The sequence below is a fragment of the Mobula hypostoma genome, chromosome 5 (assembly GCF_963921235.1).
Source record: "Mobula hypostoma chromosome 5, sMobHyp1.1, whole genome shotgun sequence".
Classification (NCBI taxonomy): domain Eukaryota; kingdom Metazoa; phylum Chordata; class Chondrichthyes; order Myliobatiformes; family Myliobatidae; genus Mobula; species Mobula hypostoma.
Genome location: NC_086101.1, coordinates 22,155,460 through 22,175,284, shown reverse-complemented (window position 1 = coordinate 22,175,284; position 19,825 = coordinate 22,155,460). Strand labels below are relative to the sequence as shown.

General features: G+C 44.3%; 1 protein-coding gene across 3 annotated transcripts in view; it reads right to left on the bottom strand.

Moving 5' to 3' along the window:
- LOC134346677 (uncharacterized) overlaps window positions 1–19,825 on the bottom strand; it is a 51,810-nt gene that overhangs the window by 18,520 nt on the left and 13,465 nt on the right. For 2 of the 3 annotated variants that reach the window (XM_063048172.1, XM_063048173.1), the window contains exons 3-5: window positions 17,172–17,474; window positions 14,679–14,981; window positions 2,131–2,247 (exon numbers count right to left, since the gene is read on the bottom strand). In XM_063048172.1, coding sequence (XP_062904242.1) covers window positions 2,131–2,247; window positions 14,679–14,981; window positions 17,172–17,474 — 723 coding nt within the window. The remainder of the gene's footprint in view (window positions 1–2,130; window positions 2,248–14,678; window positions 14,982–17,171; window positions 17,475–19,825) is intronic. The other variant, XM_063048174.1, reaches the window with a different exon arrangement.

Sequence of the window (19,825 nt, the reverse complement as noted above, 5' to 3'; positions counted from 1 at the left end):
GGGACTTCTTGCTTTGAAAAAATATTCTTGCTCAAATCACTTTTAAACCTCTTACCCTTCACTCAAAATTTATCTCCTTTAATTTTACACACCTGCTATGTGGAAATATTTCTATATTAGCCTTGTAAGGTGAGATAATGGTTTTGCTTACACAGACAGTGGTGGGTACCTTGGGGCAAATGGAGCTCAGCAGCTGTGGTTGGCAGCTCATTTGGGAGAAGGAAGACTCAGATCTCCAGCCTCCGCTGCCTTGCGGCTACTCCCACTCATAGGGAAGACTTACGTTGAGTTCAATGCTGACTGGCAACTTCTGCGGCGCTGCTGGTGCCAAACTGTAATGGCCTCTGCAGTTCCTTTAGATTCATCAGCAGCGTGGAGAAGGGGAGCCTGTCATACTGCCCTGGTTTGCATATCACGTAGAAAGCCGGGATGCAACTTCCCTGGTCAACCCCAACCAACAGAGGACCTATGGTGGGAGCCTAGAATCTGCAGCCAGGGGTGGTGGTTGGGGCTGATATATTAGGGACACCAGAGACTCTTAGATAGGCAAATGTGTGATAGAAAAACGGAGAGTTATGGGATGTGTCGGAGTAACAGGGTTAGATCGACCATGGGGTAGGGTGGCACAACATTGCAGGCTGAAGGGCCTATGCTGTGTTGTGCAACAAAACAGCATTACATCGTGGCTAAGGTGCAAGACACAGTACCAACAGTCACACACAGCACAAAGCACATAGAAGGCAGCAAGCAAATATAAGATACAAATAAAATACAGTCACACAAAAATATGTATATTCCAAGACCCTGAGTCCATGAATATTGCAGAAATCTGCAGTCGAACACAATACGCCTTGTCTACCCCCGACTGAACACTTGGGCGGGGTGGAGGGGGGAAGAGGGGAAGCGTGGGTAGCGCTGACTCCTGCTTGGACGCCGCGCCACACTGCCCCCAGTGGAGCGCACCAACTGACGCCTTTCACCTGTGCAGCTGCAAACAGCGACACTGCAGCTTAAGGCCTAGTCCTCGCTACGACTGACGCCACGCAGCTCCTCTACCGTCCGCCAATAAGTTAGTGAAACGGACTTGCAGCATTCCACATTAACAGGGCATGGAGTGTTTCATTCTCCTTGGAGCGGAGGAGGACAAGGAGGAAGCCAGATTCAAGATGTGCAAATGAGGAGGAGTGTAAATAGTGGGAGACATTGGACAGCTTAAGTTTAGGGCAAGGGGTAAGAGGGTGAGAAGCATCATCCAGATGGTGCTTGGCGTCTGAAAGACGTTGCATGTCAGAGTTCACAGGAACTGTAATATAGAGTAGTTGTTAAGTCACGTTTTGGAACCATCAGGCCTGTTTCTGTAATGTGATGCTCTTTGGTCCATCCATTTTGAAGCATACTGGATTGATGGCAAGAATGTGGTAAGTGTGAATGCTGCTGGCTGATTGGTACCAAGCAGGACTCACTAGCTTTCTGAGTTTACCCCTCACTTGTTCCTTTACTCTGTGGTTCCCGTCTATAGGGTGGGGGGGGGGCGGAGGGTTGGAGAATGATGAACTGTATCGGATCGATCGCGAGAATGTGATACAGCACCGACCTTCCAGCCCTTCAAACCGCCTCGCCCAGCAACCCACAATTTAACCCTAGCTTAAACACGGGATAATTTACAATGACCAATTAACCTACTAACCAGTATGCCTGTGGAATCTGGGAGGAAACCAGAGCACCCGGAGGAAACCCACGTGTTCACAGGGAGAACACACAAACTTCTTACAGGCAACAGTGGGAACTGAACCCAGGTTACCTGTACTGTAAAGCATTGTGCTAACCACTACGCGATCGTGCCACCCCATTAACATTCTCTTAAAGGTTGCAATTGGACTCACATCTACCACTTCTGCTGGCAGCTTGTTCACCCTCGTACCACCCTCAGAGCAAAGAAGCTCCCCTTCAGCTTCCCCTTGAATATTTTATCTTTCACTCTAAACCTGTGACCTCCGAGTCACAACCAATCTGAGTGGAAAAAGCCTGCAAGCATTCGCCTCTCTGCCTGTTGTTACTAATATTAGTAAAGATTTGCAAGCAATGCCTGCACATTTATGTTAAAGTGTAAACTGGACAAAAATGGAATACCTCTGTTTGATTTACACTTCCAGATGTTCAGAGGAAAAACTGCAATAAGATAAACTGAAGAAAACACCAGGGCTGAGATCGACAGAACAATCATCGGAATGTCATCAGCGGAAGGGCCTGCAATTAAACACAAGTCTGGTTAACCAAACATGGAACAGCGAGGCAGAGACAACAGACAATAGACAATAGGTGCAGGAGTAGGCCATTCAGCCCTTCGAGCCAGCACCGCCATTCACTGTGATCATGGCTGATCATTCACAATCAGTACCCCGTGCCTGCAGTCTCCCCATATCCCTTGGCGTAGACCATAAGACAAAGGAGCAGAAGTAGTACATTCGGCCCATCAAGTCTGCTCCGCCATTTTATCATGAGCTGATCCATTTTATCCTATTTAGTCCCACTTCCCCGCCTTCTCACCATAACCTTTGATGCCCTGGCTACTCAGATACCTATCAATCTCTGCCTTAAATACACCCAATGGCTTGGCCTCCACTGCTGCCCGTGGCAACAAATTCCATAGATTCACCACCCTCTGACTAAAAATTTTTTTTCGCATTTCTGTTCTGAATGGGCGCCCTTCAATCCTGAAGTCATGCCCTCTCGTACTAGACTCCCCCATCATGGGAAACAACTTTGCCACATCCACTCTGTCCATGCCTTTTAACATTCGAAATGTTTCTATGAGGTCTCCCCTCATTCTTCTAAACTCCAAGGAATACAGTCCAAGAGCGGACAAACGTTCCTCATATGTTAACCCTCTCATTCCCGGAATCATTCTAGTGAATCTTCTCTGTACCCTCTCCAACGTCGGCACATCCTTTCTTAAATAAGGAGACCAAAACTGCCCACAGTACTCCAAGTGAGGTCTCACCAGTGCCTTATAGAGCCTCAACATCACATCCCTGCTCCTATACTCTATTCCTCTAGAAATGAATGCCAACATTGCATTTGCCTTCTTCACTACCGACTCAACCTAGAGGTTAACTTTAAGGGAATCCTGTACGAGGACTCCCAAGTCCCGTTGCATCTCAGAACTTTGAATTCTTTCCCCATTTAAATAATAGTCTGCCCGTTTATTTTTTCTGCCAAAGTGCATAACCATACACTTTCCAACATTGTACTTCATTTGCCACTTCTCTGCCCATTCTTCCAATCTATCCAAGTCTCTCTGCAGACTCTCCGTTTCCTCAGCACTACCGGCCCCTCCACCTATCTTCGCATCATCAGCAAACTTAGCCACAAAGCCATCTATTCCATAATCCAAATCGTTGATGTACAATGTAAAAAGAAGCGGCCCCAACACTGATCCCTGTGGAACACCACTGGTAACTGGCAGCCAACCAGAATAGGATCCCTATATTCCCACTTTCTGTTTCCTGCCAATCAGCCAACGCTCTATCCATGTATGTAACTTTCCTGTAATTCCATGGGCTCTCATCTTGTTAAGCAGCCTCATGTGTGGCACCTTGTCAAAGGCCTTCTGAAAATCCAAATATACAACATCCACTGCATCACCCTTGTCTAGCCTACTGGTAATTTCCTCAAAAAATTGTAATAGGTTTGTCAGGCAGGATTTTCCTTTAAGGAATCCATGCTGAGTTCTGCCTATCTTGTCATATGCCTCCAGGTACTCTGTAATCTCATCCTTGACAATCGACTCCAACAACTTCCCAACCACCGACGTCAAGCTAACAGGTCTATAATTTCCTTTTTGCTTCCTTGCCCCCTTCTTAAATAGCGGAGTGACATTTGCAATCTTCCAGTCTTCCGGAACCATGCCAGAATCTATCGACTTTTGAAAGATCATCGCTAATGCCTCCGCAATCTCCACAGCTACTTCCTTCAGAACACGAGGGTGCATTCCATCTGGTCCAGGAGACTTATCGACCTTCAGCCTATTCAGCTTCCTGAGTACTTTCTCTGTCGTAATTTTGACTGCGCACACTTCTCTTCCCTGCCACCCTTGAGTGTCCGGTATCCTGCTGTCTTCCTCAGTGAAGACTGATGCAAAATACTTGTTCAGTTCCTCTGCCATCTCCTCATCTCCCATTACAATTTCTCCCGTATCATTTTCTATCGGTCCTATATCTACTCTCACCTGCCTTTTACTCTTTATATACTTGAAAAAGCTTTTAGTATCCTCTTTGATATTATTTGCTAGTTTCCTTTCATAGTTAATCTTTTCTCTCTTAATGACTTTCTTGGTTTCCTTTTGTAAGGTTTTAAAGACTTCCCAATCCTCTGTCTTCCCACTAATTTTTGCTTCCTTGTATGCCCTCTCCTTAGCTTTAACTTTGGCTTTGACTTCTCATGTCAACCACGGTTGCATCCTTTTTCCACTCGAAAATTTCTTCTTTTTTGGAATATAGCTGTCTTGCACATTCCTCATTTCTCGCATAAACTCCAGCCACTGCTGCTCTGCCGTCTTTCCCACCAGTGCTCTCTTTCCAGTCAACTTTGGCCAGTTCCTCTCTCATGCCACTGTAGTTTCCTTTACTCCACTGAAACACCGACACATCAGATTTCGGCTTCTCTTTTTCTAATTTCACAGTGAACTCAATCATGTTATGATCACTGCCTCCTAAGGGGAAGGGTTCCTTCACCTCAATCTCTCCAATCACCTCCGGTTCATTACACAATACCCAATCCAGTACAGCCAATCCCCTAGTGGGCTCAACAACAAGCTGTTCTAAAAAGCCATCTCGCAGACATTCTACAAATTCTCTCTCGAGATCCAGTGCCGACCTGATTTTTCCAATCTACTCGCATGTTAAAATCCCCCACAATTATCATAACACTGCCCTTCTGACAAGCCTTTTCTATTTCCAGTTGTAATTTGTAGTCCACATCCCTGCAGCTGTTTGGAGGCCTATAAATAACTGCCATCAGGGTCCTTTTACCCCTGCTATTCCTTAGCTCAACCCATAAAGATTCTGCACCTTCCGATCCTATATCACCTCTTTCTAATGATTTAATATCATTTCTTACCAATAAAGCCACGCCTCCCCCTCTGCCTACCTTCCTATTCTTCCAATACACCGTGTATCCTTGGACATTCAGCTCCCAGAGACATGTGTCCTTTAGCCAGGTCTCAGTGATGGCCACAATATCATACCTGCCAATCTGTAGCTGTACAACAAGATCATCCACCTTATTCCTTATGCTGCGGGCATTTAAGTACAACACCTTAAGACCAGTATTTGATACTTTTTGCTTTGATTTCACTGCAACTTTATTGCACGGCAACTCATCCCAATGGCTACACATTTGCCCCATCACCTGCTTGTCTTTCCTGACATCTTTACTGCTCACTATCTTAGATTTATTTCTGTTTTCCCCTTCCTCCGCTCTATCATTCCGGTTCCCGTCCCCCTGCCAAATTAGTTTAAACCCTCCCTAACAGCTCTATTAAACTTTCCCGCCAGGATATTGGTCCCCTTCGGGTTCAGGTGTAACCTGTCCTTTTTGAACAGGTCATACTTCCCCCAGAAGAGATCCCAATTATCCAAGAATCTGAAGCCCTGCCCCCTGCACCAGTCTCTCAGCCAGGCATTCATCTGCCTGATCCGACTCCTCTTGCCCTCGCTAGCACGTGGCACAGGTAGGAATCCCGCGATTACTACCCTGGAGGTCCTGCTTCTCAGCTTCCTTCCTCACTCCTGGAAATCTCTCTTCAGGACCTCCTCCTTTGTCCTATCTATGTCATTGGTACCAACATGTACCAAGACAACTGGCTGCTCATCCTCCCCCTTTAGAATATTCAGGACCCGATCCGAGACATCCCGTACCCTGGCACCTGGGAGGCAACACACCATGCGGGTACCTCTGTCAGGCTCACAGAATCTCCTGTCCGTTCCCCTGACTATGGAATCCCCCACGACTACCGCATTTCTCTTCACCCTCCTTCTCTCCTGCACAACAACGCCAGACTTCACTGTCATTAGGAGCTCTATCCAGCTCTTTCTTGAAAGCATCCAGAGAATTGGCCTCCACTGCCTTCTGAGGCAGAGCATTCCACAGATCCACAACTCTCTGGGTGAAAAAGCTTTTCCTCAACTCCGTTCTAAATGGCCTATCCCTTATTCTCATTATTCACCCAGTTAACATAAAAGCTGCGAGATGTTGCAATAACCATTTATCTGCTGCAGAGAAGAGAATGCGCCACCCCTGCCCAGTCTCACCGACTTGTGGTTAGAGGACTGAACTGGAACACAGGACATTACAGGCCCTTTGGCCCACAATGTTGGTTTTACTGCCCGTTACACTGCTGGTGTTTAGGGCAGCAATGAAGGTTCTCCATCTCTGGCAGTGCTCACAGCTTCCTTCATCATGTCAATAGCTTCCTCTTGGATTTCACTAGGGTTAGTTATCCAAGTCCCATGTGGAGGCTCAGGAATATAGTGGCATGCAAAAGTTTGGGCACCTCTGGTCAAAATTTCTGTTACTGTGAATAGCTAAGCGAGTAAAAGATGAACTGATTTCCAAAAGGCATAAAGTTAAAGATGACACATTTCTTTAATATTTTAATCAAGAAAACATTTCTATTTCCATCTTTTACAGCTTCAAAATAACAAAAAAGGTAAAAGGCCCAAAGCAAAAGTTTGGGCACCCTGCATGGTCAGTACTTAGTAACACCCCCTTTGGCAAGTATGACAGCTTGTAAACACTTTCTGTAGCCAGCTAAGAGTCTTTCAATTCTTGTTTGAGGGATTTTCACCCATTTTTCCTTGCAAAGGCTTCTAGTTCTGTGAGACTCTTGGGCCGTCTTGCATGCGCTGCTCTTTTGAGGTCTATCCACAGATTCTCCATGATGTTTAGGTCAGGGGACTGTGAGGGCCATGGCAAAACCTTCAGCTTGCGCCCCCTGAGGTAGTCCATTGTGGATTTTGAGGTGTGTTTAGGATCATTATCCTGTTGTAGAAGCCATCCTCTTTTCATCTTCAGCTTTTGCACAGACAGTGTGATGTTTGCTTCCAGAATTTGCTGGTATTTAATTGAATTCATTCTTTCCTCTGCCAGTAAATGTTACAGGTATCACTGGCTGCAACACAAGCCCAAAGCATGATCGATCCACCCCCGTGCTTAACAGTTGGAGAGGGGTTCTTTTCATGAAATTCTGCACCCTTTTTTCTCCAAACATACCTCTGCTCATTGCGGCCAAAAAGTTCTATTTTAACTTCATCAGTCCACAGGACTTGTTTCCAAAATGCATCAGGCTTGGTTAGATGTTCCTTTGAACTTTTTGAATAGAACTTAAGCATGGAGGTGGATCGATCATGCTTTGGGCTTGTGTTGCAGCCAGTGGCACGGGGAACATTTACTGGTAGAGGAAAGAATGAATTCAATTAAGTACCAGCAAATTCTGGAAGCAAACATCACACCGTCTGTAAAAAAGCTGAAGATGAAAAGAGGATGGCTTCTACAACAGCAAAATGATCCTAAACACACCTCAAAATCCACAATGGACTACCTCAAGAGGCGCAAGCTGAGGTCTGGCCATGGCTCTCACAGTTCCCCGACCTAAACATCATCAAAAATCTGTGGATAGACCTCAAAAGAGCAGTGCATGCAAGATGGCCCAAGAATCTCACAGAACTAGAAACCTTTTGCAAGGAAAAATGGGTGAAACTCCCCCAAACAAGAAATGAAAGACTCTTAGCTGGCTACAAAAAGCATTTACAAGCTGTGATACTTGCCAAAACGGGTGTTACTAAGTACTGACCAGGGTGTCCAAACTTTTGCTTCAGGCCCTTTTCCTTTTTTGTTATTTTGAAACTGTAAAAGATGGAAATAAAAATGTTTTCGGGCTGAAAATATTAAAGAAATGTGTCATCTTTATGCTTTTTGGAAATCAGGTCATCTTTTACTCGCTTAGCTATTCACAGTAACAGAAATTTTGACCGGGGTGCCCAAACTTTTGCATGCCACTGTAGCTGTAAATACCCTCCCCCACCAGCAAGGTACTGCGTGAGGTCTACAGCACCATCAGTGACTTTCAAACCAAACACCCCAATGGTATCTTCATGATTACAGGTGATTTTAACCATGCAAACCTAAAGGCAGTCCTGCCTAAATTCCATCAACATGTTGAATCTGCTACCAGTTTACATTAACATACGAGCTGCCTATAAAGCAGTCTCTCAACCCCACAATGGACTCTCAAATCACCAATCTGTAATGTTAATTCCAGCATAACAAACCAGTGATCAAACAGGTCAAACCAGTTCCAAGGGTGGTGAAAATCTTGCCTGAGGGGGCAATCTCTACACTGCAGGACTGCCTTGATAATACAAACTGGAGAATGTTCAGGGAGGTTGTTACCTATGGCAACCACGTTAACCTCGAGGAATACAGTATTGATAGAAAGTTTGTGAACCCTGTAAAATTTTCGCTATTTCTGCATAAATATGACTTAAAATGTGATCAGATCTTTATGCAAGTCCTCAAGCTAGATAAAGAGAACCCGATTAAATACATCACACAAAAAAAACTTCTGTTGAGGCAAAAAGATCCAATATTACATGTATTTGTTGGAAAAAGTATGTGAACCTCTGGGCTAATGCCTTCTCCAAATATGGAGTCAGGTGTTCCAATCAATGAGATGAGATTGGAGGTGTGGATTGCAGAGGTGCCCTGCCCGATAAAAAAGACACACAAAGTCAGGCTACTGAAAGCCTGCTCTTCTCAAGAAAGATCTGTTTACATGCACCATGCCTCAATGAAAACAACTTTCAGAGGACCTTAGAAGAAGAACTGTAGAGGTGCATGAAGCTGGAAAAGGCTACAAAAGCATTTCTAAAGACCTGAGTGTTCATCAGTCCACAGTAAAATATATTGGCTACAAATGGAGGAAACGCAGTGCTGTTGCTACTTTTCCTAGGAGTGGGCATCCTGCAAAGATCACACCAAGAGCGCAATGTGCAATGCTGAAGAGGGTGAAAAAGAACTCAAGGGTAACAGCAAAAGACCCTCAGAAATCTCTAGAACTTACTAAAGTCTCTGTTCATGTGTTCCCTTTAAGAAAAACACTGAACAGGATGGTGTTCATGGAAGGACACCACAGAGGAAACCACTCCTCTCCAGAAAAAAAACTTTGCTGCACTTCTCAAGTTTGCAAAAGACCACCTGGATGTTCTATAACAATTCTGGGACAATGTTCTCTGGACAGATGAGACAAAAGTTGAACCTTTTGGCAGAAATGCACATTGCCATGTTTGGAAGAAAAAGGGCACTGCACACCAACACCAAAACCTCATCTGAACTGTGGAGTATGGTGGAAGGAGCATCATGGTTTGGGACTGCTTTGCTGCCTCAGGGCTGAGACGGTTTGCAATCGTTGAGAGAACAACAAATTCAAAATGGTATCAAGATATTTTACAGGAGAATGTCAGGGTAGCAGTACGTCACCTGAAGCTCAGTAGAAGTTGGATAATGCAACAAGACAATAATCCGAAAGAGTAAGTCAACAACAGAATGGTTTAAAAAGAAGAAAATTTGTGTTATGGAATGGTTGTCAAAGTCCTGACCTTAATCCTATGCAAAATGTTGTGGAAGGACCTGAAGCAGCAGTTCATGCAAGGAAGCCCACCAACATTCCAGAGTTGAAGCAGTTTTGTAAGGAGGAACGGCGTCCAACAAGTTGATGTGCAGGACTGATCAACAGTTACTGGAAATGTTTGGTTGAAGTTGTTGCTGTACAAGGGGGTCACATCAGTTGCTGAAAGCAAAGGTTCACATACTTCTTCCAACAAATACATGTCATGATGAAGCATTTTTCTCAATAAATAAATGAATAAACCAGTACAATGTTTTGGCGTTATTTATTTAATTGGGTTCTCTTTATCTAGCTTTAGGACAACATGAAAAACTGATTACATTTTCGGTCATATTTATGAAGAAACAGAGAAAATTCTAAAGGGTTTCCAAACTTTCTAGCAACACTGTGTGCCGATTCTGTGACCAGCCACAGAGAAGTGTACTGAGGATGTTACCATCATGAAACACATCCGGGTGAGGGAAAATCAGAAGCCATGGCTTACAGCAGAGGTCCGTGCCTAGCGCCAGTATCCTACCAAAATGACAATCGTCGGCTGGCATTAACATCAATGATTATGAAATACTTTGAGCGGCTGGTCATGGAGCACATTAAAGCCTTTCTCCTGGCTACATTGGATCCTTTCCAGTTCACTTATCGGTCAAGTCGATCCACTGACAATGCAATAGCCACAGCTTTCCACTGTCCTGTCCCAACTGGAAAACGGGGTCTCATACGCCAGACTGCTGTTTATAGAGTTCAGTTCGGAGTTGAGTTCAACACCATCATAACCTACCCCAGAAACTGGTGGAGAAACTGTCCTCGCTTGGTCTCAGCACCTCCTTCTGCAATTGGATACTGGGCATCTTAACAGTAAGGCCACAGTCAGTCCATGTGGACAACAATGTCTCTTGTTCCATTTCGCCGAGCACTGGCGCTCCCCAAGTCTGAGTGCTCAGCCCACGGCTGTTCACGCCGCTGACACATGACTGTGTCTGTCGCATGATCCCGCTCAAGCCGTGTCACCGAGTTTGCGGATGACACAACAGTGGTCGGCCTTACCAAGAACGTGATGAGATGGAATACAGAGAGGACATGGAGGGGCTGGCGGATGGTGTGAGAAAAACACCCTAAGCCTGAACACTGAGAAGACAAAGGAAATCATTGTGGACCTCAGGGAGGTGCAGATGAACCATCCCCCTCTGCGAAAACCTGGCTTCTGTATAGAGAGTTAAGTGCACCAAGTTGCTGGGAGTTCACACCACAAATGACTTCATCTGGTCCCTTGATATCACCTCCCTGAAAAAGAAGGCACAGCAGCACCTCCACTTCCTAAGAAGATGGAGGCAAGCAAGGCTACCTGACCCCCACGCCCCTTACCCTCTTAACTGTGTTTTACAGGAGCCCCATTGAGAGTGTCCTGACAAGTTGCATCTCCATCTGGTATGGCAGCAGTCGAGCACTGCACCAGAAATCCCCACAAAGGACTGTGAGAATAGCTGACACGATTATAGGGGTCTCCCTACCATTCATCAGGGTCATTTATCAGGAGCACTGTGTGTACAGGGCCCTTAGTATTATTAAGGATCCCCTGCATCCAGCATCCTCTTTGACTTTCTACCAGCAGGCAGGAGACTACAATGCATATAAACAATAACGGTCAGAATGAGAAACAGTTTCTTCCCCCAGGCCATCAGGCTTCTGAACTCCCTGCTGTATCGTATTCGAAGTGCCACTGGTTAATCTGTTCCTTACCTTACAATATTTAATATTAATTTACTTTAGTTTGTTATTTATGTGTGATTCATCTGTAGATTTTATCCTTACCTTCATATGTCATCATGTGCTATGTGTGTTATGTGCTTTACACCCCGGTTCGAAGAAATGTTTTGTTTCTCTGTACATCGTATGGTTATACACGTTATAGTTAAATGACAATAAACTTGACTTAATTTGACTAGTCTCGGAAATGAATTGTCTGGGATAGTAGTGCAGGCATTTATTTATAGAATTCAAAAGACAGTTGAACAGCTAGACTACATTAAAGAAAATGATCTGCAAGGGAGCAAGATTCACTATATTGACTTGCAAAGAGCAAATGAGGACACAAGAAAGTCTTCAGATGTATAAGCTTAATACCTAAAGATACACAGTCTCTTGAAAGGACAGGCATGTAGGCAGAGGAGGAGGAGTGGCTCTGCTGGTAAGAAATTAAATCACATCTTTAGAAGGAGGTGACATACGACCAGAAGATGTAGAATCTTTGTAGGTAGAGTGAAGAAACTGCAAGGGTAAGAAGACCCTGATGGGAGTTACTTACGGGATTTCGAACTATAGCCAAAACAAGGTGTACAAATTACAGTAGGAGATAGAAAAAGCATGTCAAAAAGGTAATGTTACTTTTGTCACAAGAGATTTCAATATGCAGATAGATTGGGAAAATCAAGTTGACTCTGGATCCCAAGAGAGGGAATTTGTGGAATGCCTCCAAGATGGGTTTTTGGAGCAGCTTGTGGTTAAGCCTCTGGGGGATCAGCAATTCTGGATTAGGTGTTGTGTAATGTACTGGATATGATTAGGGAGCTGAACGTAAAAGAACCCTTAGGAAACAGATCATAATATGATAGAATTCATCCTGCAATTTAGGAGGGAGAAGCTCAAATATGATATATCAGTATTATAGTGGAGTGAAGAGAATTATAGAGGCATGAGAGAGGAGCTGGGCAAAGTTCTTTGGAAGGGAACACTAGCAGGGATGATGGCAGAGCAGCAAAGGCTGGAGTTTCCAGGAGCAATTCGGAAGACACAGGATAGATACATCCCAAAGAAGAGGAAGTGTTCTTAAGGTAGAAAGATGCAACTGTGGCTGACAAGTGAAGTCAAAGCCAACATTAAAGCAACAGAAATAGCATCTAGTAGAGCAAAAATTAGAGGGAAAGTTCGAGAATTGAGAGATATTTAAACAGAAGGCAACTTAAAAGAACATTGGGAGGGGGAAGATGAAATATGTTGGTAAGCTAGCTAAAAATACCGATATATTTTCAGATATATAAAGAGAGGCAAGAGTAGATATTAGACCACTGGAAAATGACACTGGAGAGATAGTAATGTAGGACAAGGAAATGGTCGATGAACCGAGTGAGCATTTTGTATCAGTCTACACTGTGGAAGACAATGCCGGAAGTTCAAGAGTGTCAAGGGGCAAAAGTGAGTGCAGTTGCTATTACAAGGGAGATGGTGTTTGGGAAACAGAAAAGACTAAAGTCACCCAGACCTCCCAGATAATACCCCAGGGTTCGAAAAGAGGTAGCTGGTGATTATAGAGGCACAATTAATGACCTTTCAAGAAACAATAGATTCTGGCACGGATTTGGAGGACTGGAAATTACAAATGTCGCTCTACTCTTCAAGAAGGGAGGAAGACAGAATAAAGGAAAATATAGGCCAGTTCGCCTGACCTGAGTGGCTGGGAAAGTGTTAGATTCGATTGTCGGGGATGTAATTTCGGGGAACTTGGAGGCACTTGACAAAATAGGCTAAAGTCACCATAGCTTCCTTAAGGGAAAAACTGGCATGACAAATCTGTTGGAATTCTTTGAATAATAAGTAGGATAGACGAAGAGAATTGGTGGATGTTGTGTACTTGGATTTTCAGAAGGCCTTTGACAAGATGTCACACGTAAAGCTGCTAAACAAGATAAGCGCCCAGGGTATCACAGGAAAGGTTCTAGCATTGGCTGAGTGGCAGGAGGCTAAGTGTGGGAATAAAGGGAAACTTTTTTTGGATTGGCTGCTGGTGACTAGTGGTGTTCCATAGGGGTCTGTGTTGGGACCGATTCTTCTACATTGTATGTCAACAATTCGGATAATGGAATTGATCATCTTTGCGACCAAGTTTGCTGATGATATGAAGATAGATGGAGGGGTAGGTAGTGTTGAGGAAGCAGGGAGGCTGCAGGAGGAGTTAGACAGATTAGAAGAATGGGCAAAGAGGCGGCAGATTGAATACTGTGTCGGGATGTGTATGGGCACACACTTTGGTAGAAGGAATAAAAGTGTAGACTACTTTCTAAATGGGAAGAAGATTCAAAAATCTGAGGTGCAATGGGATTTGGGAATCCTCATGTAAGATTCCCAAAAGGTTAATATGCAGGTTGAATCAGTTGTGAGGAAGGCAAATGAAATGTTAGCATTCATTTCAAGAGGACTACAATATAAACACAAAGATGTAATGCTGAGGCCTGTATAAGGCAAGGGTGAGGCCTCAGAGTGGTGTGAGCAGTTTTGGGCACCTTATCCAAGAAAGAACATGCTGATACTGGACAGGGATTGGAGTAGGTTCACGAGAATGATTCCAGGAGGGAAAGAGTGGCGATTGAAGGCTCAGGGCCTGTACTCGCTGGAATTGAGAAGGACTGGGGGTGGTGGGGGAATCTCATTGAATACTGAAAGGCCGAGATAGTGCAGATGTGAAGAGGCTGTTTACTTTGGTGGGGGAACCTATGACCAGAAGAAACAGCCTCAAGAAGGACATCCATTTAGAACAGAGAGAGGGGGAAGCTCTTTTCCCAGAGGGAGGTGAATCTGTGGAATTTCTTGCCACTGGCAGCTGTGCAGCCCAGGTCACTGGATGCATTTAAGGAGTAGGTTGATAGGTTCTTGATTAGTTGGAGCATGTAGGTTATGGGAGAAGCAGAAGAATGGAGTCGAGAGGGAAATGGGAGAGCAGACTCAACAGGCTGAATGGCCTATTTCTGCTCCTATGTCTTATGGAAATCCAGAGTAACACTCACATACACTGGTGCTGGAGGAACTCAGCAGGTCAGGCTGCATTTATAGAGAGGAATGAACAGGCGACATTTCAACCTGAGACCCTTCATCAGTATCATTCCTCTCCATAGATGCTGTCTGATGTGCAGAATTCCTGCAGCAATTTGTGTCTGTTCATGAGAACTTGTCCAAGCTGAACAGCATCCAATCCTAATATAAACGCTCAGTGACACAAGCTACTCACCAAAGATTCGCAAATCTATTTTTCTCAGCTTCAGACCATTAACGCTGATAGTATAATTTCCCTGGTCACTTGTCTTTAAATTGCTTAATAATAAATCTCCAGTGGACAGATTAAAATTTAAACGATCTTTAAAATATTTGTTTGGTTTCTCTTCTGGGTGGTTTGGTCCAACATCCAAAATGGTGAACTCGGTTCCATTGTTGCTAGTGAACTTCCACACAACTTCATGACCGTGGAGATCAGCACTGTTTCCAGACTCCAACAAAACATTTTCACCAAGTACACCCTGAACTCGCTTCATCTCTGTTGGGCATTAAGGAAGGAAAAAAAATCAGTTATGTTGCATCCTTGAAAAGGGTGAAATGTGGGCAGGGTTCAAGGCAAGGTGATATACATAACTAAACAGAAGGCAACTAAAAAAAAGTTTTGCTGGGGGGGGCGGGGGAAGATGAAATATGTAGCTAAGCTGGCCTAAAATACCAATATATTTTCAGATATATAAAAGGAGGCAATAGTAGGATTGGACCATTGGAAAATGACGCTGGAGAGATAGTAATGCGGGACAAGGGAAAGGTGGACGAACCGAGTGAGTATTTTCTATCAGTCTTCACTGGGGAAGACACCAGTATGCCAGAAGTTCAAGAGTATCAAGGGGTAAAAGTGAGTGCAGTTGCTATTACAAGGGAGATGGTGTTTGGGAAACAGAAAGGTCTAAAGTCATTTGGTCCTGCCAGACAACACCCCAGGGTTCGAAAAGAGGTAGCTGAAGAGATTATGGAGGCGTTAGTAATGAACTTTCAAGAAATCGATTCTGGCATGGATTTGGAGGACAGGAAAATTGAAAAGTCACTCCACCCTTCAAACAGGGAGGGAGGCAGGCAGCAGGAAGGAAATTATAGGCCAGTTAGCCTGACCTGAGTGGCTGGGAAAGTGTTGGATTCGATTGTCGAGGATGTAATTTCGGGGAACTTGGAGGCACTTGACAAAATAGGCTAAAGTCACCATAGCTTCCTTAAGAGAAAAGCTGGCATGACAAATATGTTGGAATTCTTTGAATAATAAGTAGGATAGACGAAGAGAATTGGTGGATGTTGTGTACTTGGATTTTCAGAAGGCCTTTGACAAGATGTCACACATAAAGCTGCTTAACAAGATAAGCGCCCAGGGTATCACAGGAAAGGTTCTAGCATTGGCTGAGTGGCAGGAGGCTAAGTGTGGGAATAAAGGGAAACTTTTTTTGGATTGGCTGCTGGTGACTAGTGGTGTTCCATAGGGGTCTGTGTTGGGACCGATTCTTCTACATTGTATGTCAACAATTCGGATAATGGAATTGACCATTTTTGCGACCAAGTTTGCTGATGATATGAAGATAGATGGAGGGGTAGGTAGTGTTGAGGAAGCAGGGAGGCTGCAGGAGGAGTTAGACAGATTAGAAGAATGGGCAAAGAGGCGGCAGATTGAATACTGTGTCGGGATGTGTATGGGCACACACTTTGGTAGAAGGAATAAAAGTGTAGACTACTTTCTAAATGGGAAGAAGATTCAAAAATCTGAGGTGCAATGGGATTTGGAAATCCTCATGTAGGATTCCCAAAAGGTTAATATGCAGGTTGAATCAGTTGTGAGGAAGGCAAATGAAATGTTAGCATTCATTTCAAGAGGACTACAATATAAACACAAAGATGTAATGCTGAGGCCTGTATAAGGCAAGGGTGAGGCCTCAGAGTGGTGTGAGCAGTTTTGGGCACCTTATCCAAGAAAGAACATGCTGATACTGGACAGGGATTGGAGTAGGTTCACGAGAATGATTCCAGGAGGGAAAGAGTAGCGATTGAAGGCTCAGGGCCTGTACTCGCTGGAATTGAGAAGGACTGGGGGTGGTGGGGGAATCTCATTGAATACTGAAAGGCCGAGATAGTGCAGATGTGAAGAGGCTGTTTACTTTGGTGGGGGAACCTATGACCAGAAGACACAGCCTCAAGATAGAAGGACATCCATTTAGAACAGAGAGAGGGGGAAGCTCTTTTCCCAGAGGGAGGTGAATCTGTGGAATTTCTTGACACTGGCAGCTGTGCAGGCCAGGTCACTGGATGTAATTAAGGCGTAGGTTGATAGGTTCTTGATTAGTTGGAGCATGTAGGTTATGGGAGAATCAGAAGAATGGAGTCGAGAGGGAAATGGGTCAGTCATGGTGAAATGGGAGAGCAGACTCAATGGGCTGAATGGCCTATTTCTGCTCCTATGTCTTATGGAAATCCAGAGTAACACTCACATACACTGGTGCTGGAGGAACTCAGCAGGTCAGGCTGCATTTATGGAGAGGAATGAACAGGCGACGTTTCAATCTGAGACCCTTCATCAGTATCATTCCTCTCCATAGATGCTGTCTGATGTGCAGAATTCCTGCAGCAATTTGTGTCTGTTCATGAGAACTTGTCCAAGCTGAACAGCATCCAATCCTAATATAAATGCTCAGTGACACAAGCTACTCACCAAAGATTCGCAAATCTATTTTCCTCAGCTTTCGACCATTAACGCTGATAGTATAATTTCCCTGGTCACTTGTCTTTAAATTGCTTAATAATAAATCTCCAGTGGACAGATTAAAAATCAAACGATCTTCAAAATATTTGTTTGGTTTCACTTCTGGGTGGTTTGGTCCAACATCCAAAATGGTGAACTCAGTTCCATTGTTGCTAGTGAACTTCCACACAACTTCACGACCATGGAGATTGGCACTGCTTCCAGACTCCAACGAAACATTTGAACCAAGGGCACCCTCAACTTGCTTCATCTCTGCTGGGCATTAAGGAAGGAAAAAAAAATCAGTTATGTTGCATCCTTGAAAAGGGTGAAATGTGGGCAGGGTTCAAGGCAAGGTGATATATATAACTAAACAGAAGGCAACTGAAAAAAACAGTTTTGCTGTGGGGGGGGGGAACGATGAAATATGTAGCTAAGCTAGCCTAAAATACCAATATATTTTCAGATATATAAAAGGAGGCAATAGTAGGATTGGACCATTGGAAAATAATGCGGGACAAGGGAAAGGTGGTCGAACCGAGCAAGTATTTTCTATCAGTCTTCACTGGGGAAGACACCAGTATGCCAGAAGTTCAAGAGTATCAAGGGACAGAAGTGAGTGCAGTTGCTATTACAAGGGAGATGGTGTTTGGGAAACAGAAATGTCTAAAGTCACCTGGTCCTGCCAAACAATACCCCAGGGTTCAAAAAGAGGTAGCTGAAGAGATTATGGAGGCATTAGTAATGAACTTTCAAGAAATCGATTCTGGCATGGATTTGGAGGAAGGAAAATTGAAAAGTCACTCCACTCTTCAAACAGGGAGGGAGGCAGAAGAAAGGAAATTATAGGCCAGTTTCCCTGACCTGAGTGGCTGGGAAAGTGTTGAATTCGATTGTTGGGGATGTAGTTTCAGGGAATTTGAAGGCACACGACAAAATAGGCTAAAGTCAGCATGGCCTCCTTAAGGGAAAATCTGGCATGACAAATATGTTGGAATTCTTTGAATAATAAGTAGGATAGATGAAGAGAATTGGTGGATGTTGTGTACTTGAATTTTCAGAAGGCCTTTGACAAGATGTCACACGTAAAGCTGCTAAACAAGTTAAGAGCCCAGGGTATCACAGGAAAGGTTCTAGCATTGGCTGAGTGGCAGGAGGCTATGTGTGGGAATAAAGGGAGCCTTTTTTTGGATTGGATGCTGGTGACTAGTGGTATTCCACAGGGGTCTGTGTTGGGACCGATTCTTCTACATTGCATGTCAACGATTTGGATGATGAAATTGATCATTTTATGACCAAGTTTGTGGATGATATGAAGATGGATGGAGGGGTAGGTAGTGTTGAGGAAGCAGAGAGGCTGCAGGAGGCCTTAGATTAGAAGAATGGGCAAAGAGGTGGCAGATTGAATACTGTGTCGGGAAGTGTTTGGGCACACACTTTGGAAGAAGGTATAAAAGTGCAGGCTAATACTGGAGTTCCAGTGACATCATTGCTCAGAATGGCAGCTTAAATCAACAGCGTCTCTGGAAAAACGCATATTTTGGCCCGTTAATCCATCAAATATAAGATCTTTCGAAAATATCTGAATTGATAAGGGGGGGGGCAAGAATGGGGAGAAAGAATGGAGATAAAAAAAGCACCACTGCGGAGCCTATGGAAGAGAGAGGTACAGCGTGCGGCTCTCCTACACGTGCCCGTGGCGGCGATGCTGACGCTGGGCCTAGTGCAGTCCAAGCGGCAAATATGATAAGGATTCTGGAAGAGATAAGGGAAGTCCAAAAAGATATAAAACAACAACTCAATGATATCCAGTCAGAGCTCGCCAACGTCAATGAGAAAATAGCGGTGGCAGAGACTCAAATTGAGAAGATGGAAGATCGCATGCAAAATGTGGAGCAGATACTAAAAGTAAGACAATAAAAATATTAAATCAACAGGAAAGTAAATTGCTTGACCAGGAGGGAAGACCGTGACGGAAAAATATCAGGATTTATAATGTTCCCGAAGGAGCGCAGGGATTGTCGAAGACGGACTTTGTAGACAAGCTGCTGTGGGAAGCGCTGGAGATTCCTCAGACTACAGAGATTGAAATTCACTCATCCAGCGGCCTCCCGGAGACAAAGTAAACCGCGCTCCATGGTACTTAGATTCCTTCGATTCAAGAGCAAGGCGGAGATTCTACGAAGGGCCTGGGGTAAGAAGAGGGTATTTTGGAAGGGGAAGTTAACATACTTCGATCATGATTACCCCCCTGGCGGTCCTACAGAAACGGAAAGAATATTCCGAAGCAAAACGAATATTAAAGCAAGAAAAGATTAAATTCCAAATCCCATACCCTGCTAAACTGGGGGTATTTTACCAAGAAGGGATGCAACTGTACCAGATGGTGGAGGAGGCAACTACAGACATGAATAACAGAGGACTGTCTATTAGCGTGGTCAAACCAAGGGAAAGTCTGGCTGAGCAGTTATCCCGAACTGCTTGGGAAATAGTAAGAGAACCTAGAAAGCAGGGGACAGGAACAGGACAAGAGAAGGATTTTAGGAGAAGACTGTCAGTTCTCCGAGGGCAGCCCTCACCTCCTCCAGAAGAGCCATAAGGTTTGGCTAATTTTAAAAGTGCTG